Below are 20061 nucleotides of genomic sequence, written 5' to 3' on the forward strand. Positions count from 1 at the left end.
CAATACATTTAGTAATGTACGCTGTGTACATAAATACATCATGCACACCACGCACACACTGCGTTGCGGGTGATAAGAAACATACACTATTTTATTACCGACCCTTTCTATTTATGGCCGACATCTGTTATGTGTAAAGATAGCACATTGGTGCGTTGACTAAAATCTACCTGACACCATTAAAAACAATTCTATAAAATTGTATACAAACATAAATATATTTAATAAAAACATTTAATTAATGAAATAGTGAAAATTTAACTATTAATATTAATTTAATTATTAATGTTAATTATTTTGTGTTGTTTTTTTTGGTTTATTTACATATGTCTTTTTTTGTTTTTATTGGTATGAGAAACACAACAAACGCGAATGGTAAAATAAAGAGGACACGCAAAGATCTTAAATTTCACGTTAACGTGTGTGGACATTAACGAAATTTGAAAAGAAACTTTAACGAAATTGGTTTCATGAAACCTTGCTAGTCTGACCATCGACCTAAAGAGCAAATAAAGAATTATTTTTCGCTGTTTGTCCATCTAAAATAAATAAACGAATTATTTTTGTCTTCTAGCCATCAATTAACATTCAAAATACCCCTGACGAGCTTTGGCAACCACCAAGCGAAACGGTCCGTAGGGTAATTGGTTGAATGTGTGTTGTGGTATAACGCTAGAATTCATTTTTCAATACAAAACTCCTTAGGCCATGTTAGCTCGATTAATCCATAATTAATAAACTTTCATAAATAATTGGCCTTCGTCCTAAAAAAAAAAAAAAAAGACAATAATAAAAATAAAAATTCACAGCAGAGCCCGGCTGCCCCGGCTGAGGTTTGAACCTGGGTCCTCTCCAACAAATAGACAATGTTGTCGAGGTCCTAGCGCTCTAGGCCACAGCCAATCTATCATCATAACTACTGAAAAAGTAGGCATTGCAATTCATAAAGGAAAACCCCCTTTGATTGTACGTGTGTATGTATTGAGAAATTGATTTCTAGACAAGACACTAGGGTGACTTGATAAAGAAAAATACTTCATATCTACACATTTGTAAAAATGTTTGTATAAATAGAAGGTATCAAAATCAGCCTTTGTCTTCTAGCCATCAATTAACATTCAAAATACCCCTGACGAGCTTTGGCAACCACCAAGCGAAACGGTCCGTAGGGTAATTGGTTGAATGTGTGTTGTGGTATAACGCTAGAATTCATTTTTCAATACAAAACTCCTTAGGCCATGTTAGCTCGATTAATCCATAATTAATAAACTTTCATAAATAATTGGCCTTCGTCCTAAAAAAAAAAAAAAGACAATAATAAAAATAAGAATTATTTTATCGTTTAGACATCGTAAATATTAGTCTTGATTGACTAAAATCAACTTTTTACATCAAAAAAAAAAAAAAAAAAAAAAATAATTTTTCCACCTTGTTTACAAATTTGTTACATTTTAAATTATTTTTAGTGTAGCAATTCACCGATACATCTACCTTGTTTCTTGTGCCAGCTTGCAACTTTTTGTATTTTCTAGCAACATGTTGCAAAAAACAGAGTTGTATACGAGGATTTATGCCAGATTTAAAAGAAATCCACTCAATAAGAGGATTTATTTTTGTATGGGAAATCTGGTAGATTTTGGGTGGATTTAGCAAATAAAACCTGATAATGTGCTAAATCCGGCTAATGAAGTCATATGTAAGTGGGCTATAACATATATGCTGTTTATCCCAGCAAAAAGTTTGCATCCGCGGATGCAGTTAAATCACTAGAACAATTGCCGCTGGAGTACATCTTTTCCTATGAATTCACCTATGAATTTTACAAGAGAGCGCGCAGCTAGGTTGCACTCCATTTTGCTTCCACGGCACACAGCTAAAATGCACTCCGTTTTCGATTCAAATCACAGCCTTTGATGTAGTGTTTTGGATTGAATTTAAATGCAGTCTAAAGATGCTATAATATGCCATTTAGATATGACGCCATTAGCCGGATTTAGCGCATTATCAGGTTTTATTTGCTAAATCCAGCCAAAATCTACCAGATTTCCCATACAAAAATAAATCCTCCTATTGAGTGGATTTGTTTTAAATCTGGCATAAATCCTCGTATACAACTCTGTTTTTAGCAACATGTTGCTAGAAAATACAAAAAGTTGCAAGCTGGCACAAGAAACAAGGTAGATGCATCGGTGAATTGCTACACTAAAAATAATTTAAAATGTAAAAATTTGTAAACAAGGCGGAAAAATTAAATTTGTTTTGATGTACAAAGTTGATTTTAATCAACCAAGACTAATATTTATGATGTCTAAACGATAAAATAATTCGTTTATTTATTTTAGATGGGCAAACTGCGATAAAAAAATAATTTATTTGCTCTTTAGTTAGCATTAGTAGCATAATGTGCTAACATTTTCAGTATTAAACAATACATTTGTAATTTGACGTATGTTTTTTGAGACGAATTCAATTTACAAAAAATTCTTTTGACGTTTCACATTCGTTCAGATGGGCTGATGCATCTACCTTGGTAATTGTGCTATGAACAAAAATCAGCTGACTGCCATTTAAATCCTTCAAAATGTATATCTAAATGCAATGAGATTTGTACTGGATTTATTAAATCCAGTCGAGGATTTATGGCTAGTCTAAATGATCTATAATATGCCATTTAGATATGACACCATTAGCCGGATTTAGCACATTATCAGGATTTATTTGCTAAATCCAGCCAAAATCTACCAGATTTCCCATACAAAAATAATACCCCGGTTACACTATTGAAGGTTAACCCACTGGGTTTAATAGATCCAGTGGGTTAATCTTTGCTGGTTACACTTAGCTTTTCGAGGGTATAAACAGTCAGCTGATGTTTGTTTACGTATACATACAAAATAACTAATAAAGTCGTGTGTTATACTTTTACAATTTCTTATATGAGATATCGTCCCCTCTTTGCTCATATTGGTATATTTTACACACAGGGATACATTTTTGTATCATGGTATCAATCTTACTTTTTGTTAAAAAAGTGTCTAATGAAAAAAATAAATAATTTGATGATTTCCAAATAACTTTAGATTTATTAACTCCATAAAATCTCATGCGACCAATCGTAAACGTGTAAAACACGACAAACTCTGTTGCAAAAACAGTTGCAACTTTTGGTACTTTTTGAGTAGAGTTGTATTTTTTTGCACAAATACCGAATACAACACTGTATTTTTGGTGGATTTGTGCCGGATTTAAAATAAACCCAGTCATGAGAGGATTTAATTTTTGTATGGCAAATCTGGTCAGATTTGACCAGATTAAGCAATAAATCCTCATAAAGTGGGTTAACCCGGCAAAAAACTGTAGTGTAACCGCACTATAAATCCTCCTATTGAGTGGATTTATTTTAAATCTGGCATAAATCCTCGTATACAACTCTGTTTTTAGCAACATGTTGCTAGAAAATACAAAAAGTTGCAAGCTGGCACAAGAAACAAGGTAGATGCATCGGTGAATTGCTACACTAAAAATAATTTAAAATTTAAAAATTTGTAAACAAGGCGAAAAATTAAATTTGTTTTGATGTACAAAGTTGATTTTAATCAACCAAGACTAATATTTATGATGTCTAAGAGGTAGTTTACACTATCTATCAATGTCATATGACACGAAATAAAAACATTCCATATCTACCCACGGAGGCAATGTGGAGACGAAATATTATTATATTTTTGTTGGGGTGGACGCATAGAATAAATGGCATAAGGAAAATCTCCAATATTCCACATATTAGTGAATATTTAACGATGGAAAATTTCATGTCATATGACATTTACATATAGTGTAAACTACCCCTAAACGATAAAATAATTCATTTATTTATTTTAGATGGGCAAACTGCGATAAAATAATTATTTATTTGCTCTTTAGTTAGCATTAGTAGCATAATGTGCTAACATTTTCAGTATTAAACAATACATTTGTAAAAATTCTTTTGACGTTTCACATTCGTTCAGATGGGCTGATGCATCTACCTTGGTAATTGTGCTATGAACAAAAATCAGCTGACTGCCATTTAAATCCTCCAAAATGTATATCTAAATGCAATGAGATTTGTACTGGATTTATTAAATCCAGTCGAGGATTTATGGCTAGTCTAAATGAGCTATAAAATGCAAGCCATTGCAAATATCAAAAAATAAATAAAATACATTGCTTATTCGTGTAAACAAGTGGTCTGTTCCAGAACCGCAAGAATCTACTAATTTTCACTATTTTTTCCGATAACATAAAGGAAAAATTGTCATCGTAGTAAAAATTAGTAGATTCTTGCAGGTTCTGGAACAGAGCAAAGAATATTAACTTTATTACACTAATAGCCCGTTTAGACTAGTCATTTTTAATCCACTCGATTTCTAAATCCAACTTTCAAATCCTAGTTGTTTAGACTAGTCTAAAATGATATAAGATGTCAGTCAGCTGATCTTTGTTTACGTATACATACGCGAATTGCGCAAAAAGAATTGCTTGAAAATTAATAATGGAGTGGAATACTGCAAAAAATTATCTGACAAATTGATATTAAATATTTTGTTTTCAATTTATATTAAATTTATTTTTTATTTTTATTTAATATTTTTTTCTATTTTTCAGCTTCTGTTTGTTTTTGTGTGTTTGTGTTTACAGTTATTTGAAAAATGTAAACAATAGGGTTATGCCTTTTTTAAAACCTCACATGTCCTATTTTGATGAGCTTTTGCATAAGATTAGATAAAATCTTAATTACAAGGTGATTCGATAGAAAAAAGCTCAGGCAGAAAAAGTTTTTATAGATGAGCATTTTGGAAAAAAATTTGGATTCACACATAAATAACTCAAAACTATCGTTAAAGCCACACGACATATCCAGAATGACATAAGCTTTTGTTTCTCATCAATTTTATCGTCATATTATTACATATATATCATTTTATATCATATATAGCTTTATTCCATGTATCACATAAATTGAAAGTGTTTTGTGCGGGACCTTTTTAATATTTAAATGGAATAAAAATTATTTTAGTCATTATTTTTCAATATTTAAATGGAATAAACATTATTTTAGTCATTTATAGGAAAAATGCCACTTATTCGTGCAACAGGAAAAAAACTTTGAGCAAATTTTCAATAGGCAAAAGTTCATTCACTCTCGCTACAGGAAATCATTTTTGAGAAAAAAGGTCAAAAAGTCATAACCCTAGTAAATGAACGAGACATAAACATAGTTGCCAATATTGGTACAGGCTGGAATAGTTGCATTTTTAGGAGCAAAAAGCAGTGTTGTATATCAAAATATTTCGATTTAAAGTTTGATTTAAAACAAATCCAAGTTTTGAGTTGATTTAATTTTGTTTGGTAAATCAGGGTGGATTTGGGTGGATTAAGCACTTAAATCGAGATAATGGCCTTAATCAACGTATAAGGGTATAGTCTAAACGGGCTATAAGGCCATGTTTATATTATAGCCTTTTGCAGGGTTAACCTTCTTCATGAGGATTTGTTTGACGTATATATAATGGAATTGACATTTAAAACCCAGTGGATTTGTTAAATCTGGTTATATATAAACGTACTATAATACAAATTATAAAAACTCTCCATTAAATTTTATCATATCTGAGTTTACTTCCTCTGCTCTGCTTTTTGTGACACCGCAACTGATATTTTTCCTCCAACTCCAGTTCAGATTTTCAAAAGAAACTCTAACTCCACTTCAGAAATAATTTGCGTCTCGTGATTACAGCAATGTTCGTATCTTCAGTTTGTATTTCTTTATTTTTTTTTTTAAACAAATTCTTATAGTTTTAGATACTCTTTCTTGTGTTCAGAAAAAAAGACTGCGACTGTAGGGATCAAAAAATTGGCTTGCTTGGCTAGGGATCTATAAGCGAATGCTTCTAAAATGTATCGAGCGGAGTGCATTTTTCATAACTCCTTGTGGACTGCATCGAAAGATGTATTGAAATCATAACTCTGCATTGCACTACCTCCAAACTTTTTTGCTGGGATATTATAGGTTTTTGCAGGGTTAACCTTCTTTGTGAGGATTTATTTGACGTATAGGTCGATGGTCAGACCAGCAAGGTTTCTTGAAACCAATTTCGTTAAAGTTTCTTTTCAAGTTTCGCTAGTGTCCACACACGTTAACGTGAGATTTAAGATTTTTGTGTGTCCTCTTTATTTTACCATTCGCGTTAGTTGTGTTTCTCATACCAATAAAAACAAAACAAACATAAATAAACTAAAAAAACAACACAAAATAATTAACATTAATAATTAAATTAATATTAATAGTTAAATTTTCACTATTTCATTAATTAAATGTTTTTATTACATCTTTTTATACTTGCTTTGTTGTTAACGTTTGCTTGAGAAAATAAGAATGAAAGAAAAAAACTTGCAACGAATAACAAGAAGAGGCAACTCAACAAACACAGGAAACCATGTACATGGGTTTCACTACTTCATACCCCTCGCCAATAAACTTGACGTCGCCATGTTGAAATCGTGCTAGTCTGACCATCGACTAGGCAATGGAAACGACATTTGAAACCTAGTGGGTTTGTTAAATCCGGTCATATATAAACGTACGTACATAATCGAACAGGCTTATTGTAAATGTAGCTATAGTCAAAATGCGTTTATTTAGCGAAGCGAACATAAGTTGCCAACCATCATAAAAAAATCATGGCTACCAACAATGAAAATCGAAGCTTTATTGCTGGGGGAGTGTTTTCACATTTACGTTGAAGAAAAAACTAAGAAAATTATTTTATAATACACCTCAAAACGTTTTTAGAAAAGGGTTTATAGTTCGACGAACTTGTAATCCAGGAGTATATTTTTGGTAAATTGAAGTGTGAAATGAATAGGTATGTTTGTATACATTGTTTTGATTGGTGTAAATCTAACCTATAATTGTGATTGAAAATGCAGGTTTGTATAAATTTCATTTGAAAAGCCAAGGAACGTGCTTTGATATCCAAGGAAAAATAAAACGACGCAAGCAAAGAAGGTACTTTTAACAAAATGACACAATATTTGCCGCCGAACTTGCTGGCGCTATTTGCCGCCCGAGATCCTATTCCATATATGCCACCGGTCGACAAATTGCCACATGAGAAGAAATCCAGAGGTTATTTGGGTGTAGGTAATTTCTTAAATGATTTCGAAGATCCGAAAGACACACCACCGCCGAAGAAAATGGAAACTCGGCAGGAAAGACTGGAGAGACGCCGGCGAGAAAAAGCCGAACAGGTAGCGTATAAGTTGGAACGAGAAATTGCGTTATGGGACCCTCAAGAAATCAAAAATGCAACGGAGGACCCATTTAAAACATTATTTGTTGCGCGCATAAACTATGACACCTCCGAGTCCAAACTAAGAAGAGAATTTGAGATATACGGTCCAATTAAGAAAATAGTCCTGATTCACGACCAAGATACTGGTAAGCCCAAAGGTTACGCCTTCATCGAGTACGAGCATGAACGTGATATGCATGCTGCGTATAAACATGCTGATGGTAAAAAAATTGATAGTAAACGTGTACTCGTGGATGTTGAAAGGGCACGTACAGTCAAAGGATGGTTGCCTCGTCGCTTAGGTGGAGGTCTTGGTGGCACTCGACGTGGTGGTAACGATGTAAATATAAAACATTCTGGTCGAGAAGATAATGAACGAGAACGTGAGCGCTATAGATTAGAACGAGAACGCGAAGACCGCGAAAATGCCCGCGTAGCCGAAAGAGGTCGATTTGGTGATGGAATACGACGCAGATCCAGGTCTCGTGATCGTATCAGAGATAGAGATCGTGAGAGGGCGCGTCGTTCCCGTAGTCGTTCCAGAGATCGTAAGAAGCGCCGCGGAAGTCGCGACCGTGACTACGATGATTACGATAGACGTGATAGGCGCGACAAAGATAGGGAAAGGGACCGCAAAAAGAAACGTTCAAAATCTAGAGAACGCGACTCGTCCCGCGAGCGTCGTGAAAGAAAGCGTGAAAGACGGGATAAAGATAGGGATCGTCGAGATTCTAAGGAGCGTAAGCCAGACTTCCGAGATATGGATGTTATTAAAATTAAAGAAGAACCTATTGATGATGGTTATCCAACGTATCCTATGTACCCATCCGCACCAATTAAACGTGAATCCGATGAAGATGAGGAAAAATTCCGACCTCAACATGAAATGTTTAGTGTACCACCTCCACCTATACCAGGACGAGGAGTTGGTCCCGAAAATGGCCAAAATGCTGGAGATACACAACAACACTGGTGGCGATAAAATGAACAAAACATAGTAAGACCATTTTATTACGTATTACGTTAGATCAAGATTTTGTACGTCCCTAATGGTGGTAACAAAACTAAAAGGGTAAAAACTGCTGGAAATAAGAAATAACAATACGATTTTTTGGTACATTCATCATACTTCTGTCTTAAAATTAATATAAACAAAACACAAAACAGTAGCTTTAGTTTTTTTAACTATGTCGCCAACTAGCAAATTAGATATTTTTTTCAGTCAATATTCTATACTTTCAACTTCACATATTTTGTATGGATTAAGTAAATTTCAAGTCAAGTTTGCTGGTTGGTTTATGATTCTCTTCAATAAGCTTTTAAATAAAATTTAGACACAATTCTAAAATGTTTAAATGACTACAAAATTTCTTTGTCAGTAATTTAAGAGCTTATTTCTGATTAAATTGTATAATCATGTATGCTCATATATTGTATGATCTAACGAAGTATGCAACTATATATTAAGTAATAATTACCTACAATTGATGTGTGTGCGAAGAAACTAAAAAAGAAACAGTAAGTAAAATATAAAAAAACAAAACGGCGTATCATATTATCAATGTACTTTTAATTCCCCTCTCGGGTAAGGGGAGGGTAAGAATCGAACGAAGGATGAGTTCCAGAAACTCCAGTTAGATTTCCAAAACTATTTGCTACAATTATTCCTTTTAAATGACATTTAGTTGTTCTTGTTTCTAAGCTACAATTAACTGTTCTTCTCTTTTTCTTTTTGCAGTTTTGAAACGATATTCAATTTGTCGAAATATTTGAAAGTAAACAAATAATATCTCTAGAAAATGATTGGATTCTTGTGATGGGTATATAAACTTTCTAAAATGTCGATGGTAATATAATCAATAAGCAACTTACAATAAGAATGAAACAAATGTTTATCACAGGCACTTCGTAACTTTCAAATTATACCCCTTGCTTTTTGAACTCGTGCTCGTATTTGTTTCATTCTCGTTGAAATTTGCTTGTAATCATTTCAGAAATGTGTAGGCCGCTGTTGAAGGTAAATTGTTTAATATTGCTTAACACAATTTCCCATTCTAGAGAATCGTTTGATCACTTCCCAACGCATTTAGCCAGAGCGTTCTGACCCCCAACAAAATCAAATCAAAAAATCACTCTGTAAGTGCCATACAATCAATCGATCTCAAATATTTGAAGATCACTACTCACACTAGCTGTGTAATCTAAAAAATCCACCATTAACTTCACTGTACTTCCGAAATGGAAACGTCGTGTAAAAACGTATAATGTGTAAGTCTTGAAAGGGTAAGCATTGATTGTCCACCTATTTTCTTTAGTTTATGTTCTAACGATGTTTCCGCTCACGTTTTATCTATCAAGAAAAGATAATTGGGTAACTGGTAATTTCTGGTATAAATAATTATGATTTATGTACATATATGAAACATGTAATTGAGGTGTGATGCAGACAATCAAACTTCTGAAGAGAAATGGTAAGATTTCTCCTCTCATTGTAGGCCTTCCCACAAAAGTCGATTGCGGTTCCGTTTTTAGGTAAGGTTTAGTCGTATATTGCAATGACAATTAAGAATCAACATGTGAATAAATATTATATATGATAATTTACACATCGCTTTCTTATTTCTATCGGAAGGTCTGTGGTGTCCCTGTATGGCTCTTGTACCGGTAATGTATTTATTCAGTCCACTTTGATCTACACGAGTTTGCAATTCAAAAGCAGTCTAGAAGACTGGAATGTTTTAAATTGTTCTCTTTTTTTTTTTTTTGTCAAAAAGATGTTTTCTTACAATGTCTGCTTCATGATCCAATACCAGGTCAACCAGAAGGCCCAGCATACTCACCCTTATTAGTCGTATGCGTATGCGTTCAAATGTCGTAGGCGTAGTCGTACTTTACATTTTTTATATAATGATAAATTATATACTACGAACGTTTTTTTTATTTTATAGCATCATAGATCCATAAAATATCGAAAGAAACACATTCATCATTCCCTGGATGGATTTTTTGGGTTATAAATAACATTTATTGTTTTTAAACGACAAATCGGTCGGTATCACGTATGGCTTTGAAATACGAGGAAAGAGCCGTGACCGATTTTGTTAACGACTGCATATAAAAATTAAAACAAATCAATTTCAAAAGAATTTGTTGGCGATGATTAATGAAATATATTGGAAAATAACTGATGACAAGCTTTCTATTGAAAACCTGTTAGAGTCCTCGTATAACGATTCAAGCAATGCAAATTTCTTAGTTCTTGTTCAAAAGATAATTTCGAACGAATTATTTTACAATTAAAAAATATTTTTCTAATTTTGTATGAGAAAAAATTGTCGTTGTCGTAAATTTTTCGTGATACCATAAAATAACCCAACGACTACGCCAATGACTACAAAAACGTCTACGCCAAACAATTATTTTGATTGTAAAAACTGTAGGATTGGTTTTTCTTCTGGATTAAAAGTTTGAACATGATTTACTAACAATTCTATTAATATTTTTACCAAAAAAATTCTTTAAATTTTGATACTTCGCAGATTTTCAGTCATTTGTAAAGCAACTGACGATACGGAAGTTAGCCTATTTAATGGAATAAATTAATTTTCAGAAACCGAATTTTACAAAAAGTAAACGAAGTAAAGCAATGCGTGCTTTCATAAATACAGCAAATGACGTCTCTTTTTTGACAATGTCATGTCATCATGATGTTGTCATTTTTTGCAATGTAAATACAGCATTTATGAAGTCAACCATGAATTTGCATTCCTTCGTGACCTGTATTGGACCATGCATGGGTTTGCCTAATGTAGAGTTTTAGAACAAGGCGAAATTAGACCGTAGTCTTCAAAGAAATCAACGATAAAATATTCTTCGCGAAGCTTTTATAAAGATGTACACAGATATTCTTTATAGAAGCGAAATATTTATTATTTCGATTAAAAATACAGTTAGTCAACTATATTATTGCAAACGATGAATTTTATGGGTCTATCTTCTATTGCCACTAAACTTGAGTTGCGTTGTCAGTTGTCTGCGCGACTGAGACGAAATGTTGTACCATTAATGTCAACTCAACTGGGTGGTCGATAAACATGTTATCGATCAGTGTTTTTTCAAACTTGTGACCTCTATTCGAAAAAAAAAACATTTTAAAAATAATTGCGCTTTGGATAACTCTTTTGTGTATTCTGGACAATATTTTAATATTTTGGCTGAGTTTTGGAAAACGACCCAAGATTGGAATATAACCATTGAATCTTCGGATCGTCAAGTTTTATTTGCTGTCCCAAAAAATGATAAGTTCGGTGGAATTATTTTTTGATGATGAAGAAAATGTACAGGACATTGCATCTATTAGAAGATATTAGAAGAAATGTGAGGAACAAGTCGAATCCATTGGAATTGCCATCTGCACTGTAAGCTGATGATCATGTTTAAAGATCTGTATAATCAGTAAATTATTTCAGGTTTAAGGCCGTATTTTCGATTGCCAAAGGATGCCGTAGTTTACGTTGTGGAAACGTTAAAGGATGACTTCAAAGTAAGTTACAGATCAACAGCAATACCCCCACTTTTAAAAGTGTGCGCAGCGTTGCGATTCTTGGAGGACGGAAGTTTCCAAAAGTCCCATGGCAATGATTTCAACAATTGCATGGCTCAATCTACATTGTCGAGAGTATTGAAAGAAGTTGTCCACTTGATAGAGGAGAAATTGTGCCAAAATTGGATCGTTTCGAAGTTGACAGAGGAGGAAAAAAGGCAAAATAAAAACCATTTTTATTCAAAAACGAAATTCCCTGGTGTAATTGACTATATAGATGAAGGATGTTCGTCATTTGTACTTAAACTGAACCTACTGTATTTGTCACCAAATTCATTTGCAAAAGATTTGCTGCTGTCCGCTCCAAAGGTGATAAATTCACTAATTGTGATGGACCATCACCAGTGTCGTTGAAGTTTATTTTATTTTGAGGCATTTTCTTTTTCAACTTTGCTTTAAATTGAATCCAGACTCTGTCACTCTTCAGGTGTTCGTGTTGGAGGTTCATGGCTGTTTAAACTGTCCGAAATGGACCTCCACGCTTCATCCGCTGTGGCTTTGGTTTCACCAAAACTCCCGAACTCCTCGGGCTAAGTTTGTATTTTCACTCAGTTTATCAATTAATATTTCAACTGCTGCTTTGTCGTTATTTTCACCATATTGATACACAAAATTAATTAATGGTGCAAAGAATCAATAATTGTTAACAAAATGTTTATTTTTCCTTCTATTTTACTTCTTGTTTCTTCGAAAATGTTCACTGCAACTGAAAACTGGTGGTTGCTGAAAAACAGCCGCTTCGTCAACTGAGATTCGCAACTTCAGTTGAGAGTTGTCATACGTGGATCAATTTTGACAACTGGCAACGCCACTCAACGATAATTGTTATCGATGATCGACCCCTTAAAAATTCAGATGTTTAATTAGGAATTACAACAAGAAATTCTATCAATAATGTTGGGCTTTTTGTAAATATCTGTTGATTTACCTGTTAATGACAACATCAAGCCAATAAATCCAGAAATCGGTTGAAAATAACAAAAACAACGGGCAAAAAGAATAGGTACCTGGTTTTTGTGGTGTCAACTAAATAAGACTTTTATGGTATGTGGACATGTAAATCCATAATTTTTCATCATACATTAATTTTTGTGTGTGTAACATAGACGGTATATTCAGAAAAAGAGAAACTCAGGTAAACGGTTTCGGAAAATATGCGACATTTGGTCTATTCCAATTGTAATAATGGTAAACCCGAAAGAGAAATCCCTAAAATCACCTCTCGTAAGCTGAGAAGTGTATACATCATCATATACCGCACTGAGTAAGAAGCCAGGCTCAAACTGAGGGCGTTACATGGCAGGTCCAAAATAGTAACCTCACGAATTGACTGTAGAATGATTAAAGAAATTAACGAAATAGCCCAAAGCATCACCAGAAAATAGCTTTTTCTAATTAAAACTTATTTTGGAGTATTAGTACGTTTATATATAACCGGATTTAACAAACCCACTGGGTTTCAAATGTCAATTTCATTGCTTATATTTCAAACAAATCTTCATAAAGATGGTTAACCCTGCAAAAAGCTATAATATAAACATGGCCTATGTGTTTCAAATGGAAAAGTTTTTAGTCTTTAGTATTGGGATGGCGTTATATTTTCTGATGAGACTAATATTATGTTGTACTATCACAATGGACCTCAAAATGTATTGGGAAAACCCTTGAAAGCTATGGAAAACAAAAATTTAATACATACCGTAAAGTTCGGAAAACTGTCATTTATGGTATGGGGTTGTATACCAAGCAGTGACGTTAATAAAATCCTGATTTTGGAAGAAACAATGACATAGGAGTTGTATTTAGATGTTTTAAGAAAAGATTTAACCAAAAGCGTCAAGAAATTTGGGCCTGTTGACCCTGAAAATTCAAACAAATTGCAATATAAGTACTACCAAGACAAAGACCCTAAGCATAAATCTAATTTATGTAAGACTTGGTTGTTATACAACTGTACCAAAGTCATTTACACCCCGTTCCAGTGTCTAGATATTAACCCCATCGAAAATTCATAGGAACACCTGGAGGAAAAAGTCGGGAATATGTCGCCCACTTACCTGGGGGACTAAATAAAATGCAATAAAGAAGAATGGCTAAAAAATTCCATTGGAATATGACATTCCGAAACTTATTTATTAAATTTAGATACGTTTACAAACTGTTTTTTATGCCAAATGTAGGCATACGAAATATTAGAACCGACTTTTCGAAAAATACTGTGAAAGACTGAAGTTGTGAAATTCGGCAATTGCTGCGCAGTGTGATGTGTCGCGTGACATTTATGAAGTCGCGACGATGTCAATAAAAAGACATGCTGCATTTATGAAGTCGCGACGATGTCATTTGACGCATCATACTGCATTTATGAAGTCAGCCTTTGTAATAATTTGGGTTTTGCAATAATTAAGTTGACTAACTGTATGTTTTGACAGCAAATGAAGACATCAGTTGGTATTAAGGCCTGGGGCTCAATTCTGTTTCTATGAAAATGTGAAATGAAAACTTTTATAAAGGAGAAAACTGTCAAATGAAAAAAATTATAAAGGAAATATTTTTCATTTCAAATTTTCATAGAACAAGAATCCAGCCCCTGGGTTCATAAGCTGCCTCGCCTGGTTGCCTTGCTTTCCTGCTTCATTTCTGACATAACAGCTTTGTTCCTTTACTTTTTTAATGGTGAGTGGTAAAAGAGAAAAGTGTCAAAATTGCTCTCTCATGAACATTTTTACCAGAAAAGTAAAGGAACGGAAAAATTGTAGATCTGGCAGCAATGTCAAAATGAAACATAAAAAAATCAATTTTCGTCTTTTATTTCACAGTTTTTAATTTAGTTTTGTCAGCGTTCGACTTTTTCTTCTGTTTTTCGTCCATTTTCTTCATTGTGAAATAATCGTCAAACAAAAGTCGAAAAATCAATTCTGTCATTTTTTACCTGCAGAAATTTGACTGGTAGCCTCTGGTAGAAGAGAAAGCCATTTTCGCTCTCTCTCCTCTCCCACTCTCTTAAAAATTGTTTCCAGTTTTGCCACTTTTTGGGGTTAAGGAACGCTTAGCAGGTTAAAAATGGTAACCTCAGGTAAGTAAAGGAACTCAGCTAACATAAAATAAAAGAATAAAGAAGGCCGAGCCAATTTCGAACTAGGTTGCCCTTCTCTTTATTCTTTTATTTTTGTTAGTCCCGGTCCACACTAGAGTGAATTTCATTAAAAAATTTCATGAAATTAGGTGTTCTTAGGTTGAATTCCCCACTACAGCAATTTCATGATTTTACTCTTCTATGGAACTCGATCTATAGACGCATAATTTCATGCCAAAATTTCAATGAAATTACTATAGTGTGGCCCGGGACTTATGTCAGAAATGAAGCAGGAAAGCAAGGCAACCAGGCGAGGCAGCTTATGTACCCAGGCCTTTAAGGCCTACGTACATAAGCTGCTCTGCCTGATTGCCTTGCTTTCCTGCTTCATTTTTGACATAATAAAAATAAAAGAATAAAGAAGGCCGAGGAAATTTCGAACTGGGTTGCCCTTTTCTTTTTTATTCTTTTATCAGAAGTAAGTCCCAATTTACATTGGGCGAGTTTACTTGCGGCAATTGTCATTTTGTAGGAGAGAGAGGTGAGGCATATGGTAACCCTTTGCCTCTCAGCACCCTCTCTCACCAACAAACTGACAATTGCCGCAAGTAAACTCGCCCAATGTAAATTGGGACTAAGCAAGGTAAGCAGGCAAGGCAGCTTATGTACGCAGGCCTTTAAGGCCTGCGTACATAAGCCGCTCTGCCTGATTGCCTTGCTTTCCTGCTTCATTTTTGACGTAATAAAAATAATAGAATAAAGACGAAATTTTGAACTGGGTTGCCATCAGTTGGAAATTGGGTCGGCCTTCTTTGTTCTTTTATTTTTTATTGAAGCAGCAAAGCAAGGCAATCAGGCAAAGCAGCTTATGTACGCAGGCCTTTAGAGCCTCGACACATAGAAGCATGGCATTTTTGCTGGAGTCATATCTGATAAAAGACTAAAAACCAAGTTCGACCTAATAAAAAGATTTCAGAATCACATTTGAATTAGTCCCGGTCCACACTAGAGTGATTTCATTGAAAAACTTGCATGAAATTATGCGTCTCTAGATCGACCTCCATAGTAGAGTAAAATCATAAAATTGCTGTAGTGGGGAATTCGATTTAAGAACACCTAATTTCATGAAATTTTTTTATTGAAATTCACGCTAGTGTGGACCGGTACTTAAGTCGAACTTGGTCTTTAGTCATTTACCAGATATGACTTAAGCAAGAATGCCATGCTTATGTATGTGTCGAGGCCTTTATGCTTGTCTGCGTACTCGATAATTTATATTAATTATTATAGCCCGTTTCCACGGTACGTCGTTCGTTCTCTATTCGTTGTTCGACCCATAACTACGAATAAATTACTTATTTCCCTACACAAAATTCTATGAACGAACGACGATTTTTCTACGTTGTTCGATTAGAAATACTCTCTGAACGACGAATAAGTATGTCCCATCCCTAACAAATGAGAGAATTTATCGAAAAAATTAATTATGACATGTCTAAATTCAAAATTGAAAAATTTGTTGAAAACACAAAAATTTTTAGAAAAAAGGAAAAAGATGAATGAAAATTAATGAACTAAGCATTTTATATAGATGCAGAAGGAAGATGGTTGTGTTTCCTTCTTAATTCCACACACATTTCTTGTCCATTAGTTCAAAATCGCGTAAGAAATCAGGAACAAAAAGGAAACAAATAACTGAAAGTCCGTATACACAAGCATTGTATTGACATGTCTCTCTCATTAATTTTGAAAATAGAAACATATAAAAATATATTGAAAATACAAAATTATTCAGAATTTTTGGAAAAAATGAATGAAATGTGTGTAGTTAAATATAGAAGAAGGAAAGTCTATTGCTTTTCCTATTCATTTAATGAATTTTTTATGTGTTTTCGTTTCAAATTTTCGTGAAAACAAGGAAACAAAATCGAAGGAAATTTTCTGTTAATTACGAATGGTGTCGTGGAAACGGGTTAATTCGTGTACGTCGTTCGACAGGCGAACAACGTAATTGAAACGCTCGTGTGAACATGACATAATACCCCGGTTACACTATTGAAGGTTAACCCACTGGGTTTAATAGATCCAGTGGGTTAATCTTTGCTGGTTACACTTAGCTTTTCGAGGATATAAACTGTCAGCTGATGTTTGTTTACGTATACACACAAAATAACTAATAAAGTCGTGTTTTACAATTTCTCGTATGAGATATCGTCCCCTTTTTTCTCATATTGGTATATTTTACACACAGGGATACATTTTTGTATCATGGTATCAAGCGCACTTTTTGTTAAAAAAGTGTCTAATGTAAAAAAATAAATAATTTTATGATTTTCAAGTAACTTTAGATTTATTAACTCTATAAAATCTCATGCGACCAATCGTAAACGTGTAAAACACGACAAACTCTGTTGCAAAAACAGTTGCAACTTTTGGTACTTTTTGAGTAGAGTTGGATTTTTTTGCACAAATACCGAATACAACACTGTATTTTTGGTGGATTTGTGCCGGATTTAAAATAAACCCAGTCAGATTTGACCAGATTAAGCAATAAATCCTCATAAAGTGGGTTAACCCGGCAAAAAACTGTAGTGTAACCGCACTATAACAAATGTTTCTAAAACTGACAGTTGTATGAAGAAAAACTTGCTGAAAATGTGTTTCAGCAACGTTTAGTAAGTACGAGGACAAACCTATTATTGTATCACCTATTGGTGTAGTAGCTACTTTCTTGCACCATGTTTCAGAACAATGGGCCGATTCCGTACAGCGAGGCGAGTCGTGTCGCGTCGCCAAATGCAATTTTTCGATTCCGTATGGCAATATCGCCTGACGTCGTCAAATTTTGTCGCCGAAATGTTCATTTTCCGGCGACAACAAATTAGCTGTCGCCGTACATTTTTACTAACGAATAAAAATAAAATAAAAAAAAAATAAAAATAACTTGTTATCGACGATTATTTTATATCGCTGTACGTAGTGCATTTTTTAAATTTTGTCACAGAGACGATAGACGACGCGACATGACTCGCCTCGCTGTACGGAATCGGCCCACAATTTTTTATTTCTAAAGGGGTGAGTACAAAAGCTGCCTTGCCTACTTACCTTGCTTGCTCCTGATAAAAGAATAAAATAGAAAAGGGCAACCCAGTCCGAAATTTGCTCGGCCTTCTTTATTCTTTTATTTTTATTATGTCAGAAATGAAGCTGGAAAGCAAGGCAATCAGGCAAGGCAGCTTATGTACGCAGGCTTTAAAACATTTGTGGAAATATTTGTATGTCTCGTTTTATTACAAATCGAATAGGGATTCATTAGCAGAACATAATTCAGCCTTATTATCGAAAGAAGCACATTCATCGTTCCCTGGACGGATTTCTTGAGTTATAAATCGACAGCGGAGTCCTATGCAAATGCATATAAGGTTAGGATGGTCGTAGAGAAAATCTGATTAGACAGAGCCTATGTTTACATTTACGAAATCCACTCGATTTCAACTGTCAATTCCATTGCGCAAACGTCAAATGAAATCCAATCGATTTCAGATGAGTTTTCATTTGACGTATACACAAAGGAATTGACAGATGAAATCGAGTGGATTTCGTAAATGTAAACATAGTAAGAAACTTGTTTTATTACAAAATAAAACGAATTAGGCCCAGAAATGTTTGCATATCGTGCTTATTTTGACATATTTTTACATATCTGCATAAAATGAGCATATGCAAACATGTATTCAAAATGTCCAACCGAAATGGCTGAAATTTTTTATTTAGTCTTCGTTGGGGGTATAAAACATTCCACCTGAAAAATATCGGTATATGTCTGTGATGGTCACCTTGAAATTGGCAACGCATACTCAAGTTCGAAAACGTCCAGTGAACAACATTTTATACACTGAACAATAATAGCACGTTTAGACTAGTCATTTTAAATCGACTCGATTTCTAAATCCAACTTTCAAATCCTAGTTGTTTAGACTAGTCTATAATGATATAAGATGTCAGTCAGCTGATCTTTGTTTACGTATACATACACGAATTTGCAAAAAGAATTGCTTGAAAATTAAAAATGGAATGGAATATTGTACAAAATAATCTGAAAAATTGCTATTAAATATGTTGTTTACAATTTATATTAAATTAAACCTACATCCATTTTATTTTTATTTAATATTTTTTCTATATTTCCGCTTCTGTTTGTTTTTGTGTGTTTGTGTTTACAGTTATTTGAAAAATGTAAATAATAGGGTTATGACTTTTTTACAACCTCATATCCCTGTGTCACATTTTAATGAGCTTTTGCATAAGATTAGATAAAATCTTAATTACAAGGTGATTCGATAGAAAAAAGCTCATGCACCAAAAGTTTTTAAAGTTTTTATAGATGAGCTATTTGGAAACAATTTTGGAGTCACTTTAAGCACATAAATAACTCAAAACAATCGTTAAAGCCACACGACATATCCAGAACGACAAAAGCTTTTTATCGTCATATTATTACATACATATAATTTTATATCATAAATAGCTTTATTCCATGTATCACATAAATTGAATGTGGTTTGAGCGGGGCCTTTTTCAATATTTAAGTGGTATAAAAATTATTTTAGTCATTAATAGGCAAAATGTCATTTATTCATGCGACAGGAAAAAAATTTGGTTGCAACATTTTTTTTTTTTTTCATTTCATATCATTTTCAATTTTTTTTTTTCAAAGTGGTTTGCGCGTCACCTTTTATTAATAATTAAATGGAATATACGTTGTTATTTTTGGCATTAATAGGCAAATGTTCATTCACTCTCGCTACAGGAAATCATTTTTGAGAAAAAAGGTCAAAAAGTCATAACCCTAGTAAATAAACGACACATGAACATAGTTGCCAATATTGGTACAGACTGCAATAGTTGCATTTTTAGGAGCAAAAAGCAGTGTTGTATATCAAAATATTTCGATTTAACATTTGATTTAAAACAAATCCAAGTTTTAAGTTGATTTAATTTTGTATGGTAAATCAGGGTGGATTTGGGTGGATTAAGCACTTAAA

General features: G+C 33.6%; 1 protein-coding gene across 1 annotated transcript; it reads left to right on the top strand.

The window, feature by feature from the left end:
• The first annotated feature begins 6725 nt into the window (after positions 1 to 6725).
• snRNP-U1-70K (small ribonucleoprotein particle U1 subunit 70K) lies at positions 6726 to 8880 on the top strand. The gene is made up of 2 exons (XM_073968533.1): positions 6726 to 6908; positions 6973 to 8880. The coding sequence occupies exon 2, from the start codon at positions 7066 to 7068 to the stop codon at positions 8317 to 8319; it is 1254 nt and encodes a 417-aa protein (XP_073824634.1). The 5' UTR covers positions 6726 to 6908; positions 6973 to 7065; the 3' UTR covers positions 8320 to 8880.
• Positions 8881 to 20061: the final 11181 nt, after the last annotated feature.

The sequence above is a fragment of the Musca autumnalis genome, unplaced genomic scaffold, assembly GCF_047663935.1.
Source record: "Musca autumnalis isolate F117 unplaced genomic scaffold, ASM4766393v1 scaffold_2, whole genome shotgun sequence".
Taxonomy (NCBI): Eukaryota; Metazoa; Arthropoda; class Insecta; order Diptera; family Muscidae; genus Musca; species Musca autumnalis.

Bases quoted from the DNA above. Each gene is read 5' to 3' on its own strand.
- snRNP-U1-70K (XM_073968533.1), top strand. From the start codon at position 7,066: ATGACACAATATTTGCCGCCGAACTTGCTGGCGCTATTTGCCGCCCGA.